A 23734-nucleotide genomic window follows, 5' to 3' on the forward strand; every position below is an offset into this window, starting at 1 on the left:
AACTTCCCCAGGCCAGCAAATAGAGGTCTGACTACGAGACTAAGATCCAGATCCACCAACAGCCAGAGGGTGTCCGCACAGACGTCTACTGGCTGCCCCCACTTGACACCAGGGAGTCTGGAGGACGGGGGACAAGTCTACGGATGCATTGGTAAGTCTGGGGGCATATAGGGGGTTATAAGGCATATTGGGATGGGGGCAGACTGGCAAATAGGGAGGAATAAGGCATATCTGGGGGGCAGAGTGGGATATAGGGGGTATAAGGCATATCAGGGAGGCAGAGTGGCAAATAGGGGTGTATAGGGCATATCTGGGGGGGCAGAGTAGCAAGCTGTGGGGCAGGTTGGCAAATAAAAGGAAATAAAAACAAAAAATGCATTTTCTCAAATTATAGTTTTTCTTAAATATGAAAAAATTGTTTACATGAATTAATATTTACTTCTAAAACTATTTTCCTATATGGTAGTCTTATATCCAGGCTTTTTCTATTTTTTCTACATTAATATTTAAATTTTGAGGGGTCGTCTAATAACCGAGCAAATAGGGTATATATGGTGTGTATATATATATATACATATAGTTAAAAAAACAACATTGAAAGATAATACCTATTTATACAGCAAGTCTCCCGTTGCAGCTAGACAAAACAAGCTATTCACTGATATATATGATATGTGTGCACGGCGAACATCCTATACTCAATTACACCGTCTGGAACCACTGATGTTTATGTCAGAGAGCTACTGACTTAATGGGGGGTTTCCAGCCACTAGCGGCAGGGGTGAGATCACCCAAGCAATAGGAAACCATTGTGTCAGTGGGGCTGGATGTGTTCTAAGCTCCATAGGGATACAAAAGTGAATATTTCAGCAATTAGGCATATTTCCACTGTAGGAGGTGCTTTCGTTTAACCCAGAAAGGACTGCGGATTCTTTTTTAGAATTTCTTTTCTAGTGCTGCCTCTAGAATGAAGTCATTCCACGTGTTTCATCTAGTGCTGGGTTCTCAGACAAGCCCCATAAACCTTCTAGACATCGCAGCTGGGAAAGATGGCAGTCAGGGCCAGACTGGGGATGACTAAGCCACCATCTGGATACCTCAGGCCGCATTTAGCATTGTGCCATGCGTATCCAGTTGGTGGCTGCGCACTACAAGACCAATCTTGCTGTTTGAGTGTCAGTATAAGTAAATATAAGCCCCTATGGACCACCGGTCATCGGACAATTGTCCAGTGTGCTAGATGGCCAGTCTTGGCCTGATGGCAGCGCCTTCAGAGCAACTCACGGCTTGGCTCGTCAGAGGAATGCCGGTCAGAGACATATCAAGTTCATTTGATCACTCAAAGGAGATACATCTACAGTAAATGACCGCTTGGGTTGAGGTCCCACTTGTGTAAGATACAAAACATGAAGGATTTGGGGAGGAAAAAAAAGCTAAGGAAAGACAAAAACAGTACTGAATATACAAGATTAGCAAGGATCAAATAACAGCTGTGGCATTCCATGAGGTATCTACCAGGTAGACTGGGAGGGCCAAACCAATCTTATCTATTGTCTTATTTAATGTCTCAGCTCCCCCTCTCCTTGTCTCCTCTGTTTGCGTTTCAGGGACCTGGGTAGCTGCTGACTGACACATTCAAGCAGCCGTGACGATGAGGGATTTTGGGTGTCACAGAGTCCCTGTGAGGTTTTGGGTATGGGGTCAGGGGTCAATACCTCTTCCATTGTCTGGCCCTCCCGTACTCTCTAATTAATGGATCCAGGGAGCCTGTGTAGACCTTGTTCGGGCATGTAAATAAACACAAACAAACAAACATAGCCTTTGTGAGGATCAATGCAAGATGTCTTTGAGAGGATCACTGTCAAAGGTGTGTGCTTTCACACAGGTAAAATACCTGAGGGCTGTGATGGCTGGGGCTGCGGCCGGATGGGACACAGTTCACAAGGATTACCGGAATCCTCTCAGCTGCCACTCAGCTCCTCCGAGCTGCCCCCCCATACCTGTCGTCCAAGGAATCAGGCAAAATCCGGGTGGGAAAAGACACACGTCAGGAAGGATAGACTACAAAGGAAAAAAAGGACTATCAAAGGGGCCGGAGATAAATCACCTCTCCGCGGTGTAATGTTCTATTCCCGTACCAATAGACTCGGTATGTTTTACGTGTATGTACAGGGCTCTGCCAAACACAAAAGCCTAATCTTGGTAATAACACTAATCTTCATAATTGGTAGAAAACATGTCGTTGCTAATCTTGCAAAGTTTGAAGACAAATAAAAAGGAATCATATCATGAAGTCTGACGACTCTCTTATAAAAGCCTCAGAATGTCATTGTGATCTGATTAACTTCTCTGTATGACTCAGCTCTGGTGGAACTACAACCCCCATAAATCTAAGCCTGTGGCATACTGAGTAGCATGTGTGGGCTAGTTCTGCACTAGTTACCTGGTAGCCCTATGTAATGGTTTTATATTGACAGAAGACAAAGCAGGGATCCAGCAAATACTATTCAAAAAACACCTATCTAAGGCATTGGGGATTTCGGCACATTATACGACCATATATTGCTTTGCCGGCCCCTACGTCAAAGTACCCCAAATTTGGCTAGTCCTATTTTTTCATGGCTATATTGCTTACCAAGGAGCTGAATCAGTAGGACTGCACCGCATTTAACCCACTGAGACTCTCAAGCAATTTAAAGCCCTCTCTGGACCCCATTAATGAAGCCCCTGCATGGCCCTAAGGTCAGAACCTGAACAAACATTTTTATATTTATCTGACTCAATATTTACCCCTAACATCTGAAGGGGCAATAATTTCTGTAAGCCTGCGTCCCAATGCTGGACGCTACATTTTCCAATGACTACTATAGGAAATAAAAAGGGGAGCGTGAGAGGTTTAGCAAGAAGCGGGATGAGGAACGTTGGTAAAATAGTTTGGCTATTGGGAGGTGGAGTGGATGACTTTTGGACGTCTTAAGCTCCTTTTTTTTTAATAAGTTCCGTTTTCTGACAACCAGTACATTCATTTCAGACGTTTGCATCCTCAACAGCTACCAGCTGGGAAGTAAATTGTCAGTCACTGTGACACCAAGGCTATGAAATGCTTTAAAAACCATCACTGGCCTTGGGCCTCATCTTTTCCCCCTTCTCCTGGGAATCCGTTCCTTCTTCCAGAACAGCACCAGGAGCGGCACGTGTTTCTGGACAGCGCCAGCGCTAGGGCTTGATCCAATAAATGACATTTTTCCCCCCGCAGCCACAACGCAAAGAAAAACTGATCTATTAAGAGATGCGAAGGCAGGTAATAATAACGCTGCAGGCACGCGCGTTTCCCCCGATTCCAGAAGCTGCTTGTTTTATGTGAAGATATGGAAAATCTGCACCAGTTTCTTCTCCAAGAAAGGCTGAGTTGGCCCTTAATATTGCATACTTTACAAGAGAATTCTTATTCTGGTGACTCCAGCACATAGCGAAAAAGGCTGAGCAAGTGTCCTTGGACACCAAGGAAAAGGACCCCCAGAAAGTAATGCAGACCCCTAGAAATTTTGAACACTGCCCAAGCAATCAACATTTTAAGCACCAACGAAGCTCTTAAAGAGTTAAGAAAGGAGCGTTTGAAATGTTGGCGTTATTCAAACATTTCTTCATTGCTTCGCTGGAATTTCTCTTTCCGACTTACGTCAGGCCCATCAGAAGCAGCTTCTCGGAGCATAGCAATTAGTAGGAAACAGGAGACAATTTAAAGCTGCGTTCTGTTCTTGAGGCTCTTATTATATGAGAACTAAATACCATTGAATAATAACCCCCCCCAACCCTCCATTCATTTCACGATTCCTACTCTGGAATCCTTTCAAAGAATCGGCTGCTTTTCTGGTTTTGTCTGGAAGAGAAATGTCCACATTGCAAAAACAGACCATTAAAAGATTGGAGAGGAAGACGTACAAGCCAGCAGAACGCTGAAGGGTAATAGCGTGCGGAGGATCAGTTTTGGGGACTGTAAAGGTGCAGTCATGCCCTAAATGTTCTATTAAGGGTTCCGTGCAGCAAAGTGTTTGACTTAACGCATGATAGCCGAGGAGTCCCTTTAACCACCTCCTGACATATGGCTTACGTATCAGTCAGCTCCAGTGCTGGGTCAGCAAACGTGATGGGGAGGGAGAATCTAATGAGTTCCCCTTGGCATGGGGGGCACTTGGCCGCAAGCTCCCACTGCTTTCTCCCCTTGTAGTTGGATTCAACAAAGCAAAATATAATTTCTTTCACCCATCAACCATAAGCATATTTGCCTGCTACAGCGTCTAGGGTAGAAAGCATTCTGTTAATCATACGCATCAATACTTGAATAAACCCTACAGATCAAACTTGTGCATCGCTATCTATGAAGGTCTCGCCAAGTTATGGGGGACACACGGTGGGGGGGGGGCAAAGCATCGGCTTGCACTTTGCCCCTGTGCCTTTTGGCTAAGATCAAGTGAGCGCCTATTATAGAAAGCTTGGTCGTCTGGCCTTAAGGCATTATGGAGCCTGAGTGATGCAACAGAGCCCCCCGGTTTGCTCCACCAGGGAGCTCGGCACAGCGGAGCGTGTCCTAGAATATCTGGCTTTGGTCGGCCAGGGAGGGATGGAAGGGGCTGCATATCCCCCTTGTTGGTAATGTAGCCCCAGAAGACAAAGATCGGGGGCCCATTTATCCACTGTGGCCTTATCACTTTGGAGCCCTGGAGCTCTGCACCTTCACTGATACCAGGTGAAGCGCGGGTCGCTCGGGCTTCTAGAAATGAAAAGAAAAAACAAATCTGCTTGCACTTAAACGAGGCAAGGGGAACATTTTCAAGCCACACAGGCAGATGTTGCTATAAATTGTACAAGTTCACCATTCAGTGCCATATGACAGCGCTGCAGGGGTTAAATTACACTCCTTTGATCCTAGCATTTATATGACATCAGCCCATGCCCAAAGCTGAGCACTAACATAAGAGGAATTAAAACATTGCTCAGCTTTAACAACGTATTAAGATATATCGCTCTGATATCTGTGAACATCTGTTTAACGTTTTTGATGTTCCGTGGACGATCCACTGTCGTGGCACTAAACGGGCTGAAAAGAACAAGTTTACCCATGTCCAACAAGAAAAGGACAACTTCTGGGGGGGGCATAGTATTTTAATTCCACTTAAAAAGGCTTGTGCTGCTTTGTGAGGTTTCAATCTCAATTTTCTTGCACAAAACAAAGACTTGGATAACCGTAGATCTTTGTTGGAAGGTGCGGACAGTGGAACCCTTAGTCCAGATCCGTGTTGTTGGGCGTGGGGAGTTGGGACCCTTATTCCAGATCCGTGTTGTTGGGATCCTTAGTCACGGGGAACTACTCCAAACAGAAACATTTGTAGGGCAACATTCTACAGAGAGCTCTTTATGGCCACAGTAGGACTACTTTTTACAACAAGGGCATCAGTAGGACTTTATAACATGCAAACTACACAACTCCAGCCGCAGTGATCTGATTTAATGCAAGCCGTCTCTTGTGAGCGTAACAATCCCAGTTCTGCTGTGTCCTCCATTCAAATTAAGACAAACACAACCGCAATTACTGCTTAGGGATGCAATGGGGACCCCTGAGGTAAAAAAACAAAACAAAACAAAAACCCTAAAAAAAAAACCCAAAGAAGAACAGAACATGGCTTAGTCTCCCCTCCAGTCAATTATGGCTGCTCCAAGAGCCAGATCGACCCACACACTGCCAGCCTTCACCCTCCATCCATGGTCACTGCTGGACAGGGGAATGAAGAACAGATTGAACCCTTCCGACCTGCAGACGAGGAGGCGTGCGGGGTCCGGATGGCAGTTTATCACAAAGGGCTTGGGAGCCCACTGGGCTGCAGTCCTTGTTCCACCCACAGAGCAGAGGAAGAGGTATTGCGCTGCATGCGACGGTGGATGCGTCTAAGCCTCAGTAGGTAAAGCACGATGGCGAGCAGGACAACCAGGAAGCAACCCAAGAACAGGTAGTGGTTGTAAACGAAGGATGCTCCTCGCCAGTGTGGATGGCTGCCACGGAAGTGATCCTGCTGAATATCCCTGTGAGAAGTTCATAAGAACAATATTTATGATGTCAAGACACAGAAACGCCATATTCTGCGATACATGATGATTTATATAAATCTCTGCTAAAAGGCACTGCCCTGGTTACACTACTTCTTTTATGATATTGTTCAATGCACAAAACCCTGCTCGTAAAAATGCTTTAATAATGTGAATTTACCCCACTTCCTGGGTTAATGAATATTCCCTCTAGTCTCTGCATCCCAATATACCCGAGGTTACCTGTCCCCGGCACACCTTTGTTCAATTCTCCAGGTATCGTTCATAAGCCGTGGTAGCGACACGACATGCCAGGATGGCAGGTATTTGGATGGTTAGAGTGTGGCGCACACTGTGCTGCACCGTAGAACGTTGTGGCAAAATATTTCTATAACAAGCGGATCAATGACCACATTAACATACGTCAAACGAAGACAAAAATTGTTCTCTACCTCAGGGGCAGGAACCTGGTTCGGTACAAAATGGCTCCCAGCGTCCACTGCACTTCCTTGTCGTAAACCTGCAGCACAGTCTTCAGATTGCTGTAATTAGCCGGGAAGGAGAAGCCTGTATGGAAAACCTCATACATCCAGGCAGACTTGAAGCACTGATATCTGAGAGGAGTCACAAAAATACCAACTTTTAGCTTTGTTACTCGGTCCTTGACTCTCTTATTTTACCCGGGGGGTGGTCAGGCCGAACAAGTTTGTGGTAACTATTAGTAGTCTAACTTTAACTCAGTAATATACGTTACTGAAGAAGGTACCTTTGAGACCACTAACACGTCCAAGTTTAGACTATTAGAGTAATTTCCTATGTAATACACCAAAAAGTGGTCTAAAAAAAGCGCTATCCTTCATTAACCTTTCTGCCCCGATTTCAAGGAAGTCTTTGCCGGTTCCCGACACTCACTTAAGCCTATGTAGGTCAGCGTGTGATGCATAAAGACGACGGTCAAATCTCTCCTTGAGCACAGACCATCTCGTAGAGCAGTAATCCTGGAAATACAGAAACAAAGAAGATGGAGACTCAAAGCAGCTGCTCACAGAGATATGGTGCTTGGCAGGTCCATCCCCTATAAATGCCACGTGATAACTACCCTCAGCAACCGTTTACCTGTGCTGCCCGCGAGAAGCGCGCGGAGCTGTAGTCTCCCCCCATGCGCAGTACATCCTCTGTGCAGTAGTAGAACTCCGAGAAGCCGTAGAACTCGCTGTTGTGGTAGGGGAGCGGCGGCTGGTAGATGCCATTCAGAGTGGTCTGAGTCTCATTGGACAAGTTCATAAGGGGTTGGATGACCCGACGGCACAGCTGGAAGTCTCCTGTGCCGCGCACATACAGGGTCTGTCCCCCCTGCTGGATTGTGTCGGAGATGTCCAGAGGAAGACATGGGTCCAAGTAAGGAGCATCCGAGGACATACCAAGCTGCTTGCCCAAAAGCCTAAACCGCAAACAAAGACCTGTGAGCGTGAGATCTAACGTGGTCCTTGGTGTACACTGAATACGACGGAGATTTTATAAAATTACACGGTTAATTTGGTTCCGTAAAAGCAACGCAGTTAGATGCGGAATCACTTAGGTACCAGTGAAGATTATCTAGTAATACTAAAAGGAACGCCGGTGGGAACTCACTGCGGCAAACAACCCTATCCAGCGGCATTGGAAATCTATCTTTTACTTTAGTTGTGGCTGCGTGGCTTTCAGTATTGGCTACTCAACTTGTTATCAAACATGTCACTGACTAAAGACCAGGAAAAGATAAGAGTTAAAACCGGTCATGAGGTGTCTGTTCATTCCTCACTAATCAGTTGTGTTTAATGGTCACACAGTGACACAGAAGCACGAGGCCCATGTGATCTCAAAAAGCGAGCGGTTAAAATCAGGACTGGGGCTCACCTGTTCTTTTCCATGGTGCTGGAAAAGATGACCCCCTCGTATCTCTGGCGGGCAGCATTGCCCCCAAAACCCAGGAAAGTGGCCACGTATACCCTATATACATGCTGCGTCTCGTGGGCATCGCAGCCAAGATTGAACTCTGCCAGCAAGTTCTTAGCCATCTCTTCCTGCGGGTATACGAGACGAGAGGGGAACATCCGGTAAACAGAGCAGAAATGAATAGCCACATCCAGAAAGCGGCAGCCAAAGCCAGAACATGCATGAAACTTTACCATATGTACAGTATAATCATATGTTTATTATATTATATATCTATATATATATTCACACATATACTGATTTCCCATGGGAAAGAACAGTCGACCTGTCTGAGCCGGAGGAAGGGGGGGGGGTGTTCAAACCGTTTGGGGCTGAAAAAGGAAGCTTAACTAATAACTGAAAATAATGAAAGCCGTCAAGCATGAAGCGTGGTTAGGTTTGATTACAAAATTCAGACAGGGGTTTATTAAGAAATAATCAGGACATAAATGAGAATGATTTATTCCTCCAAACCAGCCATAGCCCTGAACTGAAACAACAGTGTTTCCTAATGGCTTTTGGACGAATACCACCAGCAAACAGATATCTTAAGCCTTCCTATAAGCCCCTTAATAATGGTTTGCTACCAAATTCTTGAAGTCCCTGTCATTGCTTGGAAGTAACTCATGGGGTACATGTTCAACAGATCAAAAACTTTACGACAACAAAGACCCTTGTATAGGAGGTGAGTGTAACTCGTTTCTTCTATAACATTTTAGAATTACGGCTTTCAATAAGAAGCAAAGCGGCTATATAACATTACTCGGAAAGCAGCCGCTTATTCTAGAGCGGCAGCACCATGTCCCAGCGCTCGCGGTGTGAAGACTGCAAATTGGTAGGGTTTATTTAAAAAAATACCAAAAGGTGATTCCACCAGTACACAGATTCTGTACTCCACACCGCATAGGCTTGGAAGCTTTGGAAAGTAAAAGCTTAGACCCCCGTGTTTTATCATATTCTTGCTTACAGATGCAAGGACATATTCGTGGCACCTATCTCCTAGGAGAGAGAGTTACTATCCCAGTTATTAATGCCATAACAAGTTTAGCACATGTTCACAGAACACTTCTTCCTGCCAGAGGGGTTCTGATATATTATATTAATAACAGTAGCGATGGCTGCACCGAAGAAGACGGAGCAAGTCACTCACCAACCCGCAGGTCAGGCAGGGAAACGGGACAAAATGGGGAAAAAAGGGCTCTGGAAACGTGGTCTTGAGTAGGACACGTAGACACAGAAAGCTACGGTGGAAGCCTATTGCAAGATCTGTTACTAGCTGTTCTGCATTCAAAACTTTTCCTATAAATCAAAATCCTGAATATGCTTACAGAACAGGGAAGAGGGAGACGGGGGCTGTAATGTGAAACGGAAAAATAATAACCCTGTTTTCAAGACACCATTCTGTGTACTCAGCACAAAAAAGGTCTCAGTTTCCCAAACTACCATTAACTTGGCCTTATTTCTGGTTACTTGCCAGGGAATCCTAACAGACGTAAATTCTCTCACATTAGATAAGATCCTATGTATCAACAGGGTGTATATATATATATATATATATATAATCCTTTTAATTCTTCTTACATATTACATTATGGGATGCTGGCCTTGTAATATGTCCATGAAGTTATTAGCTAGCTTATCTGATTACATTAACCTCTACTACCGGTGCAACGGGTAAAGGCTATAAATTCCACGCGGTTCATGGAAAATAATGTTCCCGCACGCTTCCCCAGGAGCCTGTTACCCACAACTTCACAGCACGACCTCTGCCCTGTACTGGGATTTTCATCTGGAAGATGTTAAATCTAGCCGTTGCTATAGTGAATAAACAGGCTTTTCAGGCAAGGGGGGGGGGTATAGGTACAGTAGCTGGGATTGAAGCAATGGAAAAATATCTTGCGTGATTCAGTTACGCCAGCCAAAGATGGGATAACACAGGCAGCTTGGGATGGAAGGAACACAACTGAAAATAAAAATAGGAGCAAATTAAACAAAAGGAGTAAGATTGTACTGATAATGACCTGCTGGGAGGAGGTAAAGCTTACACTTTTAGGAACTTCGTATGCGATTTGGGTGGAAACCCCACCCATGTCCAGGATGCCGGCCGTGCGCTTGCGCAAGATGGCTTCCTTGTCTTCATTACCAGGTACGTTCACCTCTACCACAGCATCGTCTTCTGTAGGGATACACAGAGTGAGCATAAAAGGTATGATGATAAAGAACACGCAAACGCATTATTTATTAAGAATAATAGTAGTTTTTTTTCCCACTTGCCACTAAAACAGCAATTAAAATACAAGGAGCCAGTGCGACCCGCAAACAGTCGCGTGTTATCACGTGCTCACCGTCATCAATATGATCAAAGCGGCCGAGCACGAAGTTGATGCCGATCCAGGCGTACACACCTACAATCAATTACACATAATAATGTCAGCATCCTAACAGCGACGGAGCTACACGTAGAAAACTGTGTGACCACAATGCATGTTGCTATTAACAGAACCTGATGGACTGTATGAAGTTTTTTCGCATGATGCCACGAAAAATATACCCAAGAGCGTACAGTGGTTCTTGGGTTAAAGGGGTGGAAGAAAGGCGGTATTGTGTTGGTAAAGGACAGGCTTCTGTGGTGTGAAGTACGGGATGTGCCGGCTCACGTACCCTCCTGCTTCCCTGAGATGACCTCTGCGTGGGAGTCAGAGAAGAGAAAGTCGTAATGTACCGGGATGTCCGTCCTCAAGTCTTCCAGGATTGCCTCCTGCTGGCTGAAAACAAGAACTACAATCAGTGAGGAGGAAGAAGAGCGTTTTGACATGTCATGGATTCTGTACCTGTCTGTATGGCAGGAAGGAAGACAGACGAATAATTTCCCCTTCGCAGCTTACACTTGGCTAGTCTAAATTACCTCTCAGTCAAAATGCGAAGACCTGCTGTGCAGAGAATATACAAGGGGGTCTCTTTGTGCTTTTCCCGGGGTATGTGGCCAGCCGCAAACTCGAGCAGAGGGGAGATATAGTCACTTGCTTTCTCTGGGGTGGTTGCTAGTTCTGAAATGCCTGCAAGAGAAAAGCAAAGCGTTAGAACGTGCCGAGCTAGAAATCTGGTCGTCGGCAAGGCCCAAATACCATTCTGTCTCAGACGTGAGAACTGCAAGAATTAGGATTGTGTACCAGCTGTGCAAATACAGTATCAAAGAGCAATTGTATAAGGCTCATCGCCGCTGGAGGAAGCAAGTATACGTCAGCAGGGGTGATGCACTGACAATACGTAAAACATATGGTCTACAGAGTACAAGAGAAAGCACAGTCAGCCCACATACATGTGGAGTACCAGATGCGGCAATGGGTTTATGGCTACTGTATCTAATAAGAGACGGGTATCCGTACTTGGCCAACTCCGCTACGAATTTATGAAAAGGGGAAGGCCAAGTATTGGCAACCATTCCGGATTACAGTAATGGGTAGAATTTTACATATCCCTTGTTATGTGCAGTCAGCATTAACACTCACATACGAGTGAGATCATTTTACGTTTGCTTTCAAGAAATATGTAATTTTTACAGGGCCACCCAATGTACCCTTGGAGAAGAAGCTCATTGGCGTTGGCTTCTGCCAACATCTTCTGAATACAGCATCGCAAAATCCGTAAGCCGGTAGAGCAGGTTTTCTCGTTAACCGGTATTAAGACACACGGCTTTAGTAAACTCTTTAAAGCGGCGCCAAGGTTTCTAACACAATACCGAAAGGACCTGACAATTCATAGGACGCAAGTTGTCACGGCTGTCACAATATTACCGCTTCCGGTGCCTCATTCTTGTTCTATCTTGTCCTCGGTGTAGGGACATCTTCCAGCATTTCAAGTGGTCAATGGGGGACAACCTATTAACAGCCATTTCATCGACTGAGTAAAGCTAATAAATAACACATTTTATTCTGTGTAGAATTGTGTCTTTTAGGTCGCTGTAATATAGTAATAACCAACACGATCTGAATTTTACAAAAGAGCATCTGAGAAAAGAAGATGGGAGGAATTTGGCCTCTGAACAGCCTGGGGTTTAAATCCCTGGTCGACGTAAGCAAAAGAACACCAAGTGTCAATCAGTCCAGTCAGAGGAACGCATGAAACAGAAACTGAAGAGATAATCGGCAATTCCAAACTGATAGCACTTTTTTGAGACACAACAATCTGGTTTCGGAGGCAAAAATGGTTAGAGAACAAAATCATAAACCTCAGTTCAAAAAGAGGTCGCCAACATCAACGCTTTGAGTGGAATGTGAGCTCTGAGATAGAACCCGATTACGGCAATGCGGGATAGAAGGCGGGAAATCTGGCTTTCCATTATCAGGAGATGTATGAGACGGAGAGAGGCCCTCCACAGGCATCTTCTGCTGACAGTTGGATTAAGTCAACCATGTTTCAGTAATAGCAAACAGGTTTGGAGAGAAAAAAACGTGAAAAAAGCTCATAAAAAGCATGGAATTTTAACTCAGAAGGGCGCATACCACAATGCACAGGAGAAAAGACCGGGATTGTTCAGAGATTAGTGGGGTTTACCCAGAACGGAGCAGAAAAATGGAAGCAGAAAGGATATGGGCAAGTACAACAAGAGAGAGAGAGCCCACAAAACATGCATTATCACATGCAAGACTACGTGTTTACATGTTTGTGAGAGATCGCATGATGGCAGCATGTTTAGGCTACAACTACAGCTTTAAGCGCCATGAGTAAGTACCATGGTGCCATATGCCATTAGAATGTCCACCATCTTTAAAGAACTACCAACCACCCTAACTGGTGCATATAACACTGCACCCAATCTTGTACATACACCACCCCTCAAAAGTTTGGGGTCACTTAGTTGTTGTCATGGAAAACAAGGACATTTCTAGCTGTAACATAATTGCAAAAGTGTTTTCCGATGATCAATTATCATTTTAAACTTAAACTTGGATCAGTGAACACAGGAGTAATGGGAGTGATAAAGGGCCTCTGTACACTTATGAAGATATTCCACTAAAAATCCACTTTCCAGCCACAATAGTCATTTACAACATTAACACCGTCTGTGCTGGATTTCTGATCCATTTCGTGTTATTTTAATCGACAACATGTGCTTTTCTTTCAAAAAACAAAAAAACAGGAACACTTCTAAGTGACCCCAAACTTTTGAATGGTATTCTCTGTCATTTATAGATGGTTTTCAGCGCTGCGTTCGATTATGGTTTCATCAGACATACGGTGGTTCCTAAAAGTCTAAATCGGGGCAATCCAATCCAGGAAACACGAAGCACATGGCATACGGAAAGGCATTTTTAATTGTGTCATCATGCATTTGTTAGAACACTCTGGGAACTGGATCATAGCCCACAGAAGGATTTATTTTTGCTGATTGTATCTTGCTCTGCTCAATAAACCCGCCAAGGCTCCATTCCAGCAGACCGGCCGGATCGTAGTACTTCACGGGATCTTTGGGTAAGCGACTGAAGAAGCTCTGTGACTTTTCCCAAATCCTACACTTTACTGCCCTATACAACTAAACCGTACGACACGACTCCAGACTCCACTCCTCGAATGCCAGGAATCCTGCACACCCTTGCCTGACATTTTAGTTTTTTTTTATTTAAAAAGACATTCAGATCGCTTAGAGGAGACCTTTAAATAAATGAATGGACTTGGCACGGCGCAGGAGGGAAGTTTATTTCAAAGATGGAGAAATGTTGGAACAAGAGGCCATTATCTAAAACTAAAGGGTCAGAGGTGTAGATGTAATGCAAGAAAGTTTTGCTTTACTGAAAGGATAGTAGATACATGGAACAGCCTCATACTAGAAGTGGTAAAGTAAATCAGTGGGGGAGAATTTAGACATGCATGGGATAGGCATCAAGTTATCCTGAAGACAAGACCAAGGACTAAGGTCTGACTTCTTATATCAGGGAAACCCGACAGGGCCAAATGGTTTTTATTTGCTGCCAAATTTGGTATTTCTATGGATTACCAAATGTGGGTTACAATGTAAATCATGCTAAACCGCATTACAAGCCAACACACCGAATACACCTGTAATTATCACAATCTTCTGCATCCTATTCCTTATGGATCGCCCCCATACTTTAAGTCACACACCGGGCTGGCCGCATGCATGCCAGCAACTGTATAGCCGGTACGGCAATAATACGATCTAAACACAGTTTTGGCAGAATTTTGCACAGACTGAGCTTCCAAGTCTCACTTTGAAGGGAACCCTTTTTCACATGGTTAAAATACACAGACTTATCACATGGAATCGTCTCCCAGCAAATACATGTTTACACAATAAACGTGTATTCCTGGCCTGCATTCACATCAATAGGGGTCTCTAACAGCTACAGAGCTATACCCTCTATGACTGTTTACATTAAAGAACTCCCTGCCTCTCCATCATCACTCTCTTTTTTTTCTCGTTTTCTCCTCCATTCCCGTTACCTCTCTGTTGCTAATCCTCCCTAGTGGACAGGAGGGAGAGCTGTTACTGTTACTGAAATTACAGTTTTTATTGCCTGACAAAACGTATATTTAAACCTGTACGTTTGTACCAGTTTTCATCCAATGAATAGTTAATTTATAAAGAACACATACTGAATCGATAATGCTGTTATTTAAAGCCTCGGTGTAGACACAGCCACCTGTACGCTTCATGCACACATACAAAAGGGCTTTAAGTGGAACTGGGAGATTAATATCTCCACCTCGGTAATTACTGGCCTGGGGGAATTTGGCTGCGTTGGAGTAATGGAGCCCGCTCTGCCAGTGATCGCTGGGCCTGGAATTCCTTTGTTCTTCTAGATTTGCCCCTATGGAATCAGCCTCAGAGTTCACTCTCACCTGAATACCTTCTGCGCTTTGACCGTCTACTTCTGCTACACTGTTTCTCCAACATAGAGCGTCTTCCTTCTTATCCTGCACCTAATGACCCCTCATTGTTTTTAATGGAGAATATATTTGTCCATCAGACAGCATATTGCTCTATGACGGATAATTGTATATGAAATAAATGGGAGTAGCCACAGCCGATGGGAGAGTTAAGCGTTCATGGAACTCCCACTGGCTTCCATAATAATGCTTCAGTGCATGTATACAGGAGGTGTACTTAAGTATGCTTCCTGCTTTCAACAGAGCAGCCAGGGGGAGGAGGCAGCAGAGGTCTCATTTCCTAATGTCTACACTCATCTGTTTGCAGTAAAATTCACCATAGTCCATGCACAACGGACTCCAATATACTTTGTACATGAAAAGGGGCTGGGGTTGTTTAAATTTTTTTTTTTTTTAAACTCAACATGTTTTGGCAGGATGCAATCCCCATCACCCTCATCATAATTTTGGCTGAAGGTGATGAGACACGTAACAATACCATGTCCTTGATAACCCCCATCCTCTGTAAACATGGTAGCAAGTAGCCACATTAGGTTGCCTGTCAACTGGCAGATTGCTGCCTTTAGGAGATATATATTTATTCCTAAATATATACAAAATGCTTACTATTAAAAGTGCAAGACTTCCTCTGGTTACTGGAAAGAAGACTCTGAAGCTGATCAGCAGCCCCCATCCCAAGCCACAGGAGAGGCATCAACTTCACTACTACTTTTCTCATACCTATGTTACCTAATCCAGAACGTATAGCTGTCTAAAGGTTCAAATTCAATGAATATTTCAATAAACAAACGGAGAAAGTGAAAACCCTTCATCTACACTGCCTATGGGCAAGGAAGTCTATATACCAGGGGTGTCCAACCTGCGGCCCTCCAGCTGCTGCAGGGCTACATATCCCATACTCCTCAGCCAGCCCCTTAGCTGAAAGAACATTAAGGGAGATGTAGCCCTGCAGCAGCTGGAGGGCCGCAGGTTGGACACCCCTGCTATAAACTGTAGTTTTCCCTTATTGTCGTGTTGTGCTCTCCTAACCTGCTCAATCCCACAAAACCTCAACCCCAGGGATTATTGTTGTGGTATGATCTAATTTGTCTTGCTATAGAAGTATATTTGTATTTCATGGACTGAGTTTATATGTATTCTAAGGATCCTTCAATATATACATGTACTAAAATGCATGAAGAGACACACAATTTTATTCCTGACTGTTCTAATGCTCCACCAGACACATGAAATCAAACACAAACAATGCATTTAACATCTTGCATAGGTTTAGGATTCTGCAAAACTAGATATCCGTAACCAGGACAACTTTAGTTGTATTTGCAAATGCTGTTTCAGTAACTAAACACTAGGTGGCAGTGTTTTAACACAGTTACACAAAATATGGCACACAGCATAGGGTAAACGGCAAGGTGTTATATATTATAAGAAAAGACAAAATAAATCTAAAAAGATAAAAATCAGAAAAATACAGCAAGTGTATACAAATAGAGGGGAGATGTAATGCAAATGTGTTAATGGTTGTCATGCAATGTTGTATTAAAAACAAACTGGTCAAAATCCTCTCCAATCCTTTTATTTAAGTTTTAATTTTAAACCCCGTGCCCTGGTTTCCAGTATTTTAGCTCCGTCCCATCACGTACCTGGCTTGATCTTCAAGACCACAGTATTTCTGTTCTGGTCTCTCATTTGCTTGATGTCCAGCAGGTCGTGTGGATTGCCATTGTGACGTGGCCAGAAGTACACAAATATCCGTGATCCACTGCTCCCACAATCCACTACCACACCGTAATTTAAGTTGGGGTTGCTTGTGTCAGTGGCTTCCATATCCGTCACACGACCTAGATATCTGCGGAGGAAGGAAAAAAAACAGGCTATCCAGTGGGTTTGGCATAAAAGCAAGATTAATATATATATATATATATATATATATATATATATATATATATTTTTAATTGAGCCTAAACCTTTTCTAATGTATCTAGCATTCCACAGTTAAAGCGGGACTCCCACTACTTGTTTGTCCAGCTCGTCTCACAGATGCTCGAATGGATCGAGATCTGAGGTAGTTGGAGGCCAAGTCATCATATTGAACTCGCTGTTGTGTTCCCCAAACCACTTCAGAAACATTTTTGCTTTGTGAGCACTACCCTGCTAAAACAGGCCAATGCCATCAGGGAATACCACGTCCACGAAAGAGGGACAGCCGACAGGAGCTGCAGTTTGGAGATGCTCTGACCCAGTGGTCGAGCCATCAAAATTTGGCCCTTGTCAAAGTCGCTCAGATCCTGCTTCACATCAACTTTGAGGTCGAAATATTCACTTGCTGCCGAATATATCCCCCCCCCCTGACAGGTGCCATGATATTCACTTCACCTGTCAGCTGTCATAATGTTATGGCCGATCGCAGGACAATATGTAAATGGTATACAAGCATGGTGGGAGTTTCACCTTTCATCTTACAAGCTATGGTGCCCATCGTAGTACCAAAGGTAGTAAAACATAAAAAGTACCAAATAAAAAGGGCAGTTCCCGAAATAGAAAAGAAAATAAATGCGAATAATTTTAGCACAAGGAAAAAGAAAGCCTGAGCTGAACATTTAATTCTCTCACTGAGGTTCTTTGTGCTCTCAGAAAAAGTACAAAGGACGATTTATTTAATATCGATATTTCAGTAAACAATGAGCCTTTGTGCTTAGGTTTTACTGTGCGTGCAAGCGATTCAATTACCTGTGATATTTTCTTTCTCGATGTGTTCGGCTGTACTTGGTCCTCGCTAAGAGCAGAGAGTAGATAAGTAAGAACAGAACGGCGGCCGCCACGCTGATCATCAGCAGCTGACGTAGGGTGACATTCAGGACACGGGGGCAGCTGGCAGGAGAGAGGCTGAAATGCCAGGAAGCCGGAAGCAGGCAAGCAATGTTTATCCTGTGATTTAAATAAAGACAGAGTTCGTCAGCCGGACATTACTAATTTCACAGTAGAAAAATGTAAAACGTAACATATGACAACAACAACATACATGATCTAGCAAACCTTACGTCCATGCGTGTAAACAATCACACGTCATCCAGTCGTTTAGGAGACATACCAGGTATAGTAGTGGACAGACTTACTTTACATTAACCCTGATGGGCAAAAGTGAAATGCAGTACTGCAAGGGCATGGACATGCATCATATCCCATAGGCTTGAATCCCTCGCAGTTTAACCAGGGAGTAGATTCATCCACAACATACTTACAGAATGTAGTAATGATTCGAGAAGCCGCAAGGTACAGTGCATAGCCGATTGGCTGATTTGGTTCAGGCGGCAATAAACTCCAGACTGGGGTCATATCGGAAACGTGTTGGTCCCCGAAGTTACGGACCGCTCCTCCCTCACCTATAGGCCTAAATTCATATTTTTCTTTTTGCCTCCCTCCCTTTATCACATTATCCCTGTGCCTTTACCCCCCCCAGCCCCCTATCTGTTGTGTACGCGTCCCGGTTATTTGCATGGCCCAGATCGAGCATCAGGAAGAGCAGCGCAACACAAGCCGATGTCCTGAGGCACTACAGCAGTAAGATGATCTGCCACGCTACCTGTCCTCCTGACATCAGCATGCATTACAGAGGGCCTCACGTTGCCGCATCCAGAACATGCCCTAAGCCTTTGAATGTCATCGGTAAAAGGGTTCAGCAGTATGGCACAGAAAGAGGACCCTGGGCACCCCCAGTGATCTGGCCTCATACAATTGTAGCTGCCAAACTATACTGATGGTAGCCCTGAAACTCCCATATAAGACACATATTTTATTTTCATTCATTCTGCTGGGATAGAATATCTCATTCTTGGGTAATATTTCACCTGCCATTTAATGTCTACTACTTCCGGAACCCCTTCAGGTGAATACCTGGCCGTGAAGCTCATCTCCTAGAGCCCTGCGTCACAACAGCAGCAATGAGCTCATTTAAATGCTTGTCACTGTAACAAAGTCATTCTAGTTTTGGAGCAGGGAACGCCGCACTGCATCTTGTTACTTTTTTATCACTACTGATGCTGGGATTCTTTTCTTTTTTTTACTCACCTTCCCATTTTTGGAATTCTACCAGGAACAATCGCTCAGAAAAGAAAGGAATTCACCCCATAATGCCATCATTTCTTCTCTCTCAATGTAATGTTACCAACGCATTTCACCTGCCAACACAAGAAATTAGATATTTTATACATTATAATAACTACAGAGGTACAAAACACAATACAACAAATGCTAGATAAGTCCCCAACAATTTACATTCCAGCCGAGGGTCTTTAAAAGCCCACCACGGAACATCCATACACTTTAAGAACTGTCAGCGATGAGCTGTGGCTAGTAGTCACGGAAGGGGAATGGCCATTAGGCTGCTGGGTCACATTCCCAAGACATCCTGGTTTAGTTACAGGTTTATTTGCTTCCCAGGAGGCCGATAAAAATTCAGTGTATTTATCTTTCTGATAAGCCTTCTACTAGGTGTGCCTACAATAATCTGGTGAAAGGGACGGTCTACGTGTACAGCGCACTGCTTAGTGGACCTGTTCCCTTAATAATGGAATGCCCAACTTGCAGATTTCTGGGAATCTAATCACGAGAATGGCTATCGTCATATTTATCTAAGAAAACCGCCTTTGGAGGTCTTCTCCTCAGATGGGGGCATCTTACTCAATGAACTTCAGTCTGCTAAAAAGTACGACAAGTGTCTATCCATAAACCACGAGCGTTGATTCAATAAACAAAATAAATTAAACAAAACCAGAGATTTTGTTTTGATGCGTGTGATCATTCTCTTGCTCCCATATAAAAGTGGATATAAGGAACAACCCCCAATGTTTTACCTGCGCAGCCCAACCCAAAATGTTCTATGGATTTAGAAAATTAGAATATTTCTGCTCTCGTGGACTACGATAAAGGGCGATCCCAAAGCCGATGTCTTATGCATCCAGGAGGACACAGCCGCCTCTTTCACAAAAAAGAAAACGGGTGCTGGAACGCTGGTGCATGTTCTACATACATGATCCCTATCATGTATGACCTTCGACGTGAACCCTTTAGGTAAACACAGCACATCCAACATCTATGATGCCATCACAATTTCTGATAAATGGGTGCGGGCGCAGAATGGAGGTCCAGCAGTGCCAGGAACACATCCTCTCAGGGACCCCTATGCTGCAGTCCACTGAATAAGATTCCTGGAGGCCCACAGCTGTCACTAGAAGCCCTGCCAGGGAATTATCATGCTGCCCCCATCATACAGACCCCCAACCTCCACACACATGGTGATCAGTGTGTGTCTATCTATATACGTATATATACATACATATACACATACACACACGTGTATATAATGCTTGGGAGCCATGGATATTCAGGGCTCGCTTCCTGGTACTGAGAGTGAATGACAGCTCCGATCACTGCAGCATACAGAACACACCGCAGGCAGGGCTCTTACCTCTAGCTGGAGATCCCGCACCTTTAGCTGGGATCCGGTGCCCTCACCGGGTGAAGGACACGTCAACGCGAAAGGCTGTCCCCCTGGGAGGAGTTGGACCCGGCGATTAGTACATCGTCTGTCTTTGGAGACTGCCCCTCTGTCAAAGGCCCCGGTAACCAGGCGGCCCTAGCAACCGGACACCTGTCTATGTATCGCGAGAGTGAATCGTGGCCCGCCGCGACAAGGGCTGTGCGTCATTACTAGGAGAACGCAGGTGCAGGAAGCCATGTTTGTTTCGGGCAGGTTTCCCTTTTACAAAATGCGCATCTGTAGTGAAATACCAGGAAGCTACTGCCTACTATTTGAAATGGCCAAAGAGGGACGCTGTTGTTTTAGGGGGCGGGGTTAGAGTTGTGGCTGTGGGCCGGGCTTTACCAATTATAGCTATTTTTCTTTTTGTTTGTTATGTTTTTGCCTGAGGTGCTTCCTTATAAAGTGTAGCAAAGTGAAGGTAAAGTGCCACGGTGGGTCACTGGATTCCCAAATCTTCATCTTCTGGAGGCCTAACCCCCTGCTGGGATCTGTGACCGGAAGGCTGGAACTTTGTGGTTCCCACCAAAAGGGGCGAAGCTACCTCCCCCGCCGAATAAAATCGAATTCATCCAGGGATATGGCTCCAAAAAACAAAACATGTTGAAATATATTGTTTTAACCCCTTAAGGACAATAGGGGTTATTACTCGTAGTATATTGTGGGACAATGGCTATTTTAACATTTTTCGGTGTTCCTGTTTAGCTGTGATTTTCTTCTTTCTCATTTCATGCTCCCACACATATTATATATTGTTTTTTTCAGGACAAACAGGGCTTTCTTTAGATACCATTAATTTTATCATATCATCTAATTTACTATAAAAAAAATGATAAAATATGGGGATTTTTTGTTAAAAAATTACTTTTTCTCACTTTTTAAACAAAAAACTTTTACTCATCTGCAAAAACGAATGAAAAAACCTGCTAAATAGATTCTACTATTTGTCCTGAGTTTAGAAATACCCAATGTTTTTATGTTTTTTTGCTTTTTTCTGCACATTATGGGGCAATAAGTACAGGTAGCGTTTTGCTATTTCAAAACCTTTTTTTCCAAATCTGGTAATTCTTCCCCCCATGTGCCATTTCGGGTATCTTTGAAGCCGGCCAATGCAATTTACCCCATCAAGTCATATATTTTTAAAAACTAGACACCCCAAGGTATTTCACATGCTGGTAATTTAACCCTTTCCATGCACTAATTTTACCACCAGCCTTTGTGAAACTTTATGGTAGTAAATTTTTTTGTATTTTTTTCCACACACGTTGTACTTCAGGTATAAAATTATCGCTCCTGGTATATGTCCGTGTCAAACAACACCCCAATATGTGTTCAGTAACATCTCCTGAGCGCAGTGATACCCCACATGCATGGGTTTGTTGGGTTATTTGGGAGGTAAAAGGCCGCCTTTGTGAGGTGTGTATTTTTTGGCCATTTAGACATCTGATCCTACTGCCCCCATGTCCCATATTTGGGACACCTTTGAACCCGGCCAATTCAATTTATCCCATCCACTCATGCATTTTTTAATACGAGACACCCTATGGGCATTTGTAATGCCAATATTTTAACTCTTTCCATGCTGGAATTTTTGTAAAGATAAAGAATTTTAGGACTTGCTTATTAATTTTTTTTTTTTTTTTTTTTGGTGACAGTGGGGATTTTTATATGTTACCATATTATTTTTATTTTTTTAAACATTTTTAAAAAAATTTTCTTTAAATTTTTTTTTATTTTTTTTTTTACTAATCACTCATTAGTGAGCTGGGCTCCATTGACCTTGCATGGTTGGATGCAGTACCTGCATTCAACCTGCAGGAGGAGCTCGAGAGTTCTCAAGAGGGTCTGGATAGACCCTCTGTGAACTAAGATCTATTGTTAATTCCATCCTGTGAATGACGGCAACGTCATTCATAGGATGGCACTTGTGGTTGCTCTTCGGAGCAATCACAAGGTGATCGGGGGTCGGGGGCTAGTGTTGCTGATATGCCTCGATATCGAGGCATGTCAGTAACACCATTTATGCTTAGGAAGCGATTCAGATCGCTTCCTAAGCTGTTTTAGCCGGGCGCCGCCGCGATCTTTCATGATCGGTGCGGCGGCGGCCATTTTTCTTCCGGGGAGGGCTGCCGAGGGCTGCCCTCCCCGGATCCACGGTCAGCCTCACTTGGGAGGCTTCCGTGGATGCTGCAAAGCCGCCGATCGCGGCGAAAACGCCGCGATCGCGGCGATGCAGCTGTTTAACGGCAGCCCGTACATGTACGGGCATTGTCGTTAACCCGTTGCACGGCAACCCCGTACATGTACGTGGATTGTCGTTAAGGGGTTAAAATGAAAATTCAATAGGCACGCGCGTACTGTGAAGAAAAAGTGTAACTGTGTTGGCAATATAGGACTTGGCATGAGGCTAGTCAGACGCCATCAACGGCAAATGGCCTCTGAAATCCCACACAGGAGCCACGTATTGCCAAAAGGCCACAAATTACGGCTTAATTTTCAGTAATACACGGTTTCACGCACGGGGCCTCTGATGACATCAGAGGAGATCACTACCCTGATTGGTCAGAGGTTCAGGCGGTTTAGGAGAGGAGACGCTGGAGAGCTGTGAAGACTAAAGAAACCATCCTTTGGGGGGGAATAAGGAGGCAATGACATCCATGGAGAACTTGTAGGCACCCTAATACTTACACCCGGGCTTAGCATTACGAGAAACAATCAGTGGCGTAACTACAGGGGTCGCAGCGGTTGCAATTGTCTCTTTTGTGGACAGATCACATGATTAATGAATAATTCCTAAATGTTCCTCTTTAAAAGGCACAGTCCCCTTTTTGGAGTAGAGTTCTTCAGTCCCTTATTTATAGGAGCCTTTGTTAGGAGACTTTTTATAAGTCTTCTGTGTTGTGACTTGTGCCACTTAAAGGGACTCTCCAGCCATCGTATACATTTTAACGCATATAATAGCTGGGTTTTTTTTTGTTATTATCTGTATAAAGCGTAACATTAACTTTAAATCAAAGTGATGTCATGTAGAATGTTTTAGTGTTACTGAACACGGTTGAACATGTCCTTTGACCTGGGATGTTGGAAGCTTGAGTACATGAAACTAACGACATGAAACTAACGACACAATTACTGAACAATAGTTATTGAGAATGATCACATCAGATATTTCCATAGACCTTCATGTATTACGATATAAATGTGGGACCCTTCCAAGCGTCTTGCCCCGCA

At 44.0% G+C, this 23734-nt stretch overlaps 1 protein-coding gene across 2 annotated transcripts; it reads right to left on the bottom strand.

Moving 5' to 3' along the window:
- Positions 1–5397: 5397 nt before the first annotated feature.
- Positions 5398–20640, bottom strand: ENTPD4 (ectonucleoside triphosphate diphosphohydrolase 4). 2 transcript variants are annotated; one of them, XM_053463630.1, is made up of 13 exons: positions 20432–20640; positions 19033–19142; positions 17695–17892; positions 16608–16813; positions 10961–11111; positions 10717–10820; positions 10401–10460; positions 10101–10231; positions 7978–8144; positions 7198–7522; positions 6994–7079; positions 6534–6695; positions 5398–6078 (listed from the first exon to the last, which is right to left on the bottom strand). In XM_053463630.1, exons 2-13 carry the CDS (start codon positions 19038–19040, stop codon positions 5850–5852), a joined length of 1827 nt encoding a protein of 608 aa, XP_053319605.1. In that variant the 5' UTR covers positions 19041–19142; positions 20432–20640; the 3' UTR covers positions 5398–5849. The 2 variants fall into 2 exon arrangements, with proteins under 2 accessions (XP_053319605.1, XP_053319604.1); XM_053463629.1 differs by having other exon boundaries at positions 10077–10231.
- Between the last annotated feature and the right edge of the window lie 3094 nt (positions 20641–23734).

Source organism: Spea bombifrons, chromosome 4 (genome assembly GCF_027358695.1).
Source record: "Spea bombifrons isolate aSpeBom1 chromosome 4, aSpeBom1.2.pri, whole genome shotgun sequence".
Lineage (NCBI taxonomy): Eukaryota > Metazoa > Chordata > Amphibia > Anura > Pelobatidae > Spea > Spea bombifrons.

What these genes read in the sequence shown, in the direction of transcription:
- ENTPD4 (XM_053463629.1), bottom strand. An exon ending in CATCTCAGGGAAGCAGGAGG is followed by an intron (nt 10,461 to 10,716) that starts GTACGTGAGCCG and finishes AATTGATTGTAG; the next exon opens with GTGTGTACGCCTGGATCGGC. An exon ending in AGCACCATGGAAAAGAACAG is followed by an intron (nt 7,523 to 7,977) that starts GTGAGCCCCAGT and finishes TTTGCGGTTTAG; the next exon opens with GCTTTTGGGCAAGCAGCTTG.